General features: G+C 42.0%; 1 protein-coding gene across 1 annotated transcript in view; it reads right to left on the bottom strand.

Annotated features, from left to right (window-relative positions):
* Nucleotides 1–7,306, bottom strand: part of arrdc1a (arrestin domain containing 1a) — a 73,512-nt gene that overhangs the window by 51,824 nt on the left and 14,382 nt on the right. The window contains exons 2-3 of the mRNA XM_050050360.1: nt 3,155–3,265; nt 2,642–2,692 (exon numbers count right to left, since the gene is read on the bottom strand). Of these exons, the coding sequence (XP_049906317.1) occupies nt 2,642–2,692; nt 3,155–3,265 (162 nt within the window). The remainder of the gene's footprint in view (nt 1–2,641; nt 2,693–3,154; nt 3,266–7,306) is intronic.

Genomic DNA, 7,306 nt, shown 5'->3' with positions numbered 1-7,306 from the left:
ACGACACAGAGAGCAGAGGAGGATTTTAGACGCGCACCGTGTGGGGACATAAATGACATGCCGATAAATAAGTGTTCCCAACGCCAAGCTGGCAGACCCCCGAACCGTAGTAAAGGGACCTCAGAAGACCATTAGCTCCTTTAGCTTGTGTTAGCTCGTTGTGGCAACAACACATAAACAACGGGACTTCGTCTGCGTTAAAGAACGGCACTTTATTTTCAGCACTGCAGGGATGATGCACAGCCTCTCTCATCAGTGTCTGACTTTTACATAGAGGGAAATAACTCAAAAACAGCATGTAAAACTGCGTAGGCTTCTTCACTGTGGCTGCTCGATGTAAACAACATAGCACATGCCTCACTTTCTTCCTGGGGCACATCCGTCTGATGTCACACACCACACCCGGCGCACTAACATCTCATACCTCCTACTGTACATCAACTACACACATACACAGCTACACACACACACACACACACACACACACACATCAGGCTCAGCCTGTAACATAAGGCTATTTAGTTTGTTTAATAAAAGGACAAGGTACAGACCTGTTCTATAGGAAAGGTAACCTTAAATGACTTCTGTTGTGATCCAATATGATGGTAGGGGAAACACTGCCGTATGATAAGAAAGGGGTCCGGTGGAAAGCGTTCACAGATGCAGTCGCCATGTATATTGCAAGAGATATGGTGCCCATAGGCTACCGTGGAAAAGCTGGGGTTTATTCACATGATGAAAGTTTTGGACCCCAGGTATGTGCTACCAGGCCGCAAATATTTTTTTTTAACTAGGAGGGGAAAAAAATCGATTTAAATCGTGAATCGGATTTTTTGTGAAAAAATCTGAGATTTTTTTTTTAGGCCATATCGCCCAGCCCTAGGTTTTTATTTTGTAAACAACTGATCTGTATTAATAGCGTGATGGGATGACAGCACAATGATGTGATTGGTATCATCGGAAAGCTCTGGTCCTGCGCTTTCGTGTGATATGTGTGGCATTTCTGTGCGACCACGCATTCGCGAGTAATCCATCCATTATACATTACACATAATTTTAGTGTAAATTTATATATTTTTTCCTTGTGAAAACATTGGACTACCGACAAGTGATTGGTCTTGTCGGAAAGCTGTGGTTCCGCTGTTTAGCGTGATATGAGTGGCTTCTCGAAAAAATCAATAGAGAAGAACAGGTGTGAATTTGGACGCACTTCGTTCGTTCGGGCCCCTAGGGTTAAAAAATCATCTTTACTTCATTCACCTGTCTCTTCTGATTGAAATACATTTACTAACATGCAAGATCACATTCCATCTAAAAAGTTGCCGGTAAGCTTTCAACAGCACAATGAATCTATAGCTGCGTCAGCTGCTGTGTAACAATAATAACATAGTCTCGCCACCAGACAATCAGAGATCTCTGCCTTCTGATAGTCTGGGGACACTCCTTTCTAAAGTGTGTTTAACACACCGGCAAAAATGGCTAGCAACAAAGCAACGCCTCTTGCATTTCTGAAAAGGACACGCCTTCCCGGAAATGTGTGCTCCCCCTTTTCTCGTCCGCAAGGAAAGAAACACACAGAGAGCTTGAAAATGGATGCCGAGAGATTTAACTCCGTTTTATCAAACGTGTGCTCATCCGTGAAAAAAATATTTTTTCCAGCGGATGTCTTAGTTACAACATGATTGAGCTAACTGGAGTAGTTTCATGTCGTATCCGACAACGGGAGGCTTTTAACAGATGACGTCCTGATGTTAGCTAACTTTGACGGCATTTTCTGCGAGCCCGGCTGAGCCATTTTGTACTGCTACACGTGTTTCTAGTTGGACTATGTTTACGAGCACAAGAGTTCAGCGAGCCACCGAAGGACTGCCCTGCGGATTTACTATTGGTTCTGCAATGTAGGCAGTTTTTTTAAACTCTGAAATTGTATCCGCCCATCTAAACACAAAATCAGGGAGAAAGACATCAGTCTTTAGTTAAGCAAAGCATCTAAAGACTGACTTGTGAGTCTTAACATGACCCCAAATCACAGAGATGAGGATTCACGCGGGACTAGTATTATCACATGACCTCTGTCAAATATGGGAGGTAATCTGCAAGGGAATTTTACTTGACAAATTACGGCCTGGCAGATTTATATGGGATTAAGATAACAGATGACCCCCCCGCAATTATTACTAATCACTAGAGGTCCCCAGGTAATAGTCCTGTGGGAACAGGACTTCAGACAATAAGCAAAGTTGTAATAAAACAGAAGTATGCTTGTGACTACTATTAAATTGGATCAGTATCTCTAACTGATGGCAGGATTTGCTGTGTGATGCTTTTGTATTGGTTACTTGATTAGGGGAACTTTGAATTTGAATGTAAAATGTTGAATGTAAAATTGGCAAAGTGCTGCCTTTGTATAATAAATTGGGCTGGTTTGAACAAATACTGGAAATCAGTGCAATGTTTCATGTGTGTCAATGTTTACAAGCCCCAGTAAATACTGGGAAAAAAAGATCCATCCTCACTGCTGCTGAACCACAGGGAAATTAGGGTAAATATCAACATGCCAGGACATGTCTGTCAAAGCACACACAAACATAGAAAAGAATGTGAAGCGACAACTGTTCATCCCATCACTCCACGCTCCTACCTGGTATGAGAAACTTGAAGGGAAAAGTGTGTTCTCCCTGTTTCAGGGTTCCTGTAGAGGACACAGAGAGCACAGATAACATCAGTCAGTGGAAACAGTGACAATAGGCCTGCTGTTTCCCACCAGGCAGGTATGCCACAGGGCTGTATGCAATATTCACAGTGGAAAATGGGAACCTTTCCTACTACAGTCTTTGCAACTTAATTATTTTTGCCACACTATTTTTTTTTATCTTTAATCATGGAAAACAAAACTGTTGTTTCGTTGTTAATAAAATGTGTCTAAATCTTTAAGTGTGTTTTTTCACCTTGTGTTTTGTGACATTTCCTACGGTAGACCAACTCACAAGCAATTATTTAAGGCCGTCTGAGTGCTATAATTTGTGACTTAGGACTGCCTCAGCATGAACTGTTGCGATGTGGCAGACTGCACCTATCAGATACTAACTGAAGGGATGGTATAAACTCATAGGATCAGTTTTGTAGTTAGCATTACAAGTGTTCATAAGCGTACCTTTATCTGCAACAGCAACAGTACTGTTGAAGTACTGTTCCTCCACAGTCCATGCCGTGTCATTGACCTTGTTGGTGATACCACAAAAACCGTTGCAGTTCACTTTGATGGCTGCAAATAATACACACAGTAAATCAATATCAGTGCAAACAATGTAAAAAACATTCTAATGTACATAACTTATGGAGAGAAATACACTTCAAGTCCCAAAGAGCATTGTATTATGAAGCTTCCAATCATCATTAAGCTTAAAAGTCTGCTGCAGCTTCACTACTGCAGGTAGGGAGGAAGAACCCAGCAACTTGGCTGAATTCACTTTTGGGTTTTGAATTAATGTTTTAGTCCCCATTGCAGGAACAAAATACTACATTGTGATCATGAATGTGTGCATGACTCAGCGGGCATATATGGGCTCCCCAAGATTCACAAAGAAGGGGCCCCCCTCAGACCCATTGTCAGCAGCATTAACTCGGTCACATATAACATTGCCAAACATTTAGCCAACATCCTGGCTCCCTTGGTGGGCAATACGCCCCACCATATCCAGAACTCCATAGACTTTGTGAACAAAGTAAGAGGTTTAAAAATGGATCCAGATGATACCATGGTATCCTATGATATGACCTCCCTGTTCACTTGCATTCCAACCATGGAGACTGTGGAAGCAGTCAGGCAACGGTTGATACATGACAACACCCTCCACGACAGAACCAAGCTCAGTCCAGACCAGATATGCCAACTACTGGATCTCTGCCTGAGCACTACCTATTTCAAATACAATGGCAATTTTTACAGACAGAAACATGGCTGTGCCATGGGCTCACTGGTATCTCCCATTATGGCTAATCTGTACATGGAGGATGTAGAATACAGAGCCTTGAACTCCTTTGAGGGAACAGCACCGAGCCACTGGTTCAGATATGTGGATGACACATGGGTTAAAATCAAAACTCAAGAGGTACAAGCTTTCACTGAACACATCAATTCAGTGGACAGAAACATCAAGTTCACAAGGGAAGATGTTAAGGAGAACAGTTTGCCCTTCTTGGATTGTGACATGCACATTACAGAGGACAGAGGCCTCCACGTTGGGGTATACAGGAAACCCACTCACACAGACCAATACTTGCTGTTCGATTCTCACCACCCACTGGAACACAAACTAGGTGTTATCAGGACCCTACAAGACAGAGCTGATAACGTACCTACCAGCACTCAGGCCCAAGGGAAGGAGCATGAACATCTGAGGGAGGCTCTAAAAACTTGTGGTTACCCCAGTTGGACCTTTGTGAAATCAGCAGCCCGTTCCAGAAAGAACAAGGTGGGTGATGAAGAAAAGAGCAAGCGCAATAACATTGTCATCCCCTATGTGTCTGGGGTATCTGAAAAACTCAGGAGGATCTTCAGCAAACACTGCATCCCTGTGTATTTCAAACCCAGTAACACACTCAGACAAAGACTGGTGCACCCAAAAGACCGTACACCACACACTCAGAAGAGCAACGTAGTGTACGCTGTCCAGTGCAGTGAGGAATGCCCAGACTTGTACATTGGTGAAACAAAACAACCACTAAACAAACGCATGGCCCAACACAGAAGGGCTAACTTGTCAGGGCAAGACTCAGCTGTCTATCTACACCTCAAGGAGAAAGTACACTCCTTCGAAGACAGCAATGTGCACATTTTGGACAGGGAAGACAGATGGTTCGAAAGAGGTGTAAAAGAAGCCATCTATGTGAAATTAGAAAAACCAACTCTCAATAGAGGAGGAGGTCTGCGACACCACCTATCCCCTACCTATAATGCTGTCCTTTCATCCTTGCCCAGGAGGTTTAACAACTTAACCTCTAAAAACAATGGTCATTCACAAATGGCCTCATGTGACTCTAACGCCTCCAATGACAACCGTTGCAGCAGGAGTTTCAACGACCATCGTTGACATACCATTGGAGCACTAATGAACCAGTGACATCATTGGCCTTGTGAAGACTTCCCCAGAGGTTAAATACCTGGGTGCTTCCACACCAGTTTGTCAGACTAGTTCCAGCCTAGTCTGATAAGCATGAACTGATGAAGCCTCTTGGATAAGAGGTGAAACGTCTTCTAAGACAAAACCAAGTCCAGTTGCGTTCAATTCAATTGCTTTGAGAGATGACTCAGCAGCTTTTTGAAGATGACCAGAATGTGTTTGTTGCTGTGATCCACATGCATTTTAATGTTTTGTTTTGTTTTTGTCCACTTTTTTCTTGAAAATTTGAAACAAGAGCATTGGTCTACAATAATGAAGTATTATCATTCACGTCTACACTCCTGGTCTTTCATCTATTACACAGACAAAAACTAGAGCCTGACCATTACTGGATTTTTGGAGCTGATTAAAACCGTGTTTGATTACCGCACTTTGAAAAACTCACGGTGATACTGCTCATTGCCTGGAAAAGCAGCAGCAGTCCCTCAGACACAGGCACGCATGTGCAGTTTGCAATGTTTGGCCTCTGAAAACATGACAGAAGGCACCCGCACGGACAGTGCTCCGGAGATTTCTTCCCCCTCTAAAAGGACAAAGTCTGAAGTCTGGACATATTTTGGGTTTTATAAGGATGCTGAGGGGAAACTAATGGAAGATAGTAACACTGTCTGTAGAAAATGCAGAAAAAAAGTCTCTGTGAAGTGGGGGTAACACTTGAAATTTGATGAGCAATCTCCGTGACCACCACCCACAACTATACAGCGAGTGTACCTGTGCCTGGCTTTTCTGCCCGTTCTGAAAGTCACTTTGTCACATTTCACAATTGTGGAGTCATAAAATCGTGCCGTGACTTGGCCGACAGACATGACACACTACACGATGGTAAACACCAATTATCCCCGGTCGTCTTTCACGACGCGTGTGATGTCATCGGGTTATTCTTGTCCTATTTTTATTACTTTTACTATCAGTCACTGTGTCTGTTCATGTGCCAGCCGAAATGTTGTTGTAGTAACGTAAAAAGTGCCAGTAGACGGCAGGAGCAACATTTGAATCGCAAACATATTCCTCCACAAGTTCCTGCAAATGTTTCGCAATAAAAGCCTATTTAGAAAATGGAGGGATTCTTTCAGCTGAGGTTATAAGGGGCTTTTAATTTGAAACAAATTCAGGAAGCGTTGAGTTTGAAATGACGGCGCAATGCATTAACTTTATGAAGCCAAAGGGAGCAGATAAAAGTAAAATATAAAAACACAGAGGGATTAATAAATAACGGCCCTTTTATACTGTAGTCTGTTTCACATAAAGCTGGTAGCCTCTGCAGTTGTGGTGAGTAAAAGCCCCGCCACTATTTTTTAATTTTCTTACTTTATGTCTGTCTCCATTATGAAGACATAACATTGTTTGCTAGCTTGACGCTAATGGCAGTACTCAGCAGGTTGACAAAGTGCCTCTGCTGTTTCACACCATCATTTCCCCCTTTTACTCTGTGTGGCAACATCCCTAGAGGAAATATTAAAAAGGCTGGGGTGTTGTTGCTCTAGTTGTCTATGGCAGCAGCTAACTCTGTGTTTCTATTGGTCAAAGTGACGGCTTTGATGGGAGTAATTGTGAATGACAAAAAGAAAATCAAACATGCTAGACTTTCTGTTAGAAAGTACATTGTATTCTTTATTTTATTCGTTTTTCTAAATAAAACTTGGTTAAATGATTTCAGCGTGTGTATAAGTACTTTTTGAACATTTTGAACACATTTCAACAATACCGCGATAATAATGATAACTGTAATAATTTTGGTCGCAATCACTGAGACATGGAATTGTCATACCGTTACATATCTAGTGTCCAATAAGCTTACACAAAGAGAGTCATCTGGTATGTCATCTATGGTTATGAGCAAATGAACAACTTGATGTCAACTACAGACCACAAAACCTTGGCTCTTCAAATGTCAAATGTAAGTGTATTTTAATGAAATACAGTGGTGTGAAAAAGTGTTTGCCCCCTTCCTGATTTCTTACTTTTTTGCATGTTTTCCGCACTTAAATGTTTCAGATCATCAAACAAATTTAAACATTAGTCAAAGATAACACAAGTAAACACAAAATGCAGTTTTTAAATGAAGGGTTTTATTAATGAGGAAGAAAAAAATCCAAAGCTACATGGCCCTGTGTGAAAAAGTG

The sequence above is a fragment of the Epinephelus moara genome, chromosome 8, assembly GCF_006386435.1.
Source record: "Epinephelus moara isolate mb chromosome 8, YSFRI_EMoa_1.0, whole genome shotgun sequence".
NCBI classification, from domain to species: Eukaryota; Metazoa; Chordata; class Actinopteri; order Perciformes; family Serranidae; genus Epinephelus; species Epinephelus moara.
Note: the sequence above shows the minus strand (reverse complement) of the source record. Positions and strands in the feature narration are given on the sequence as shown.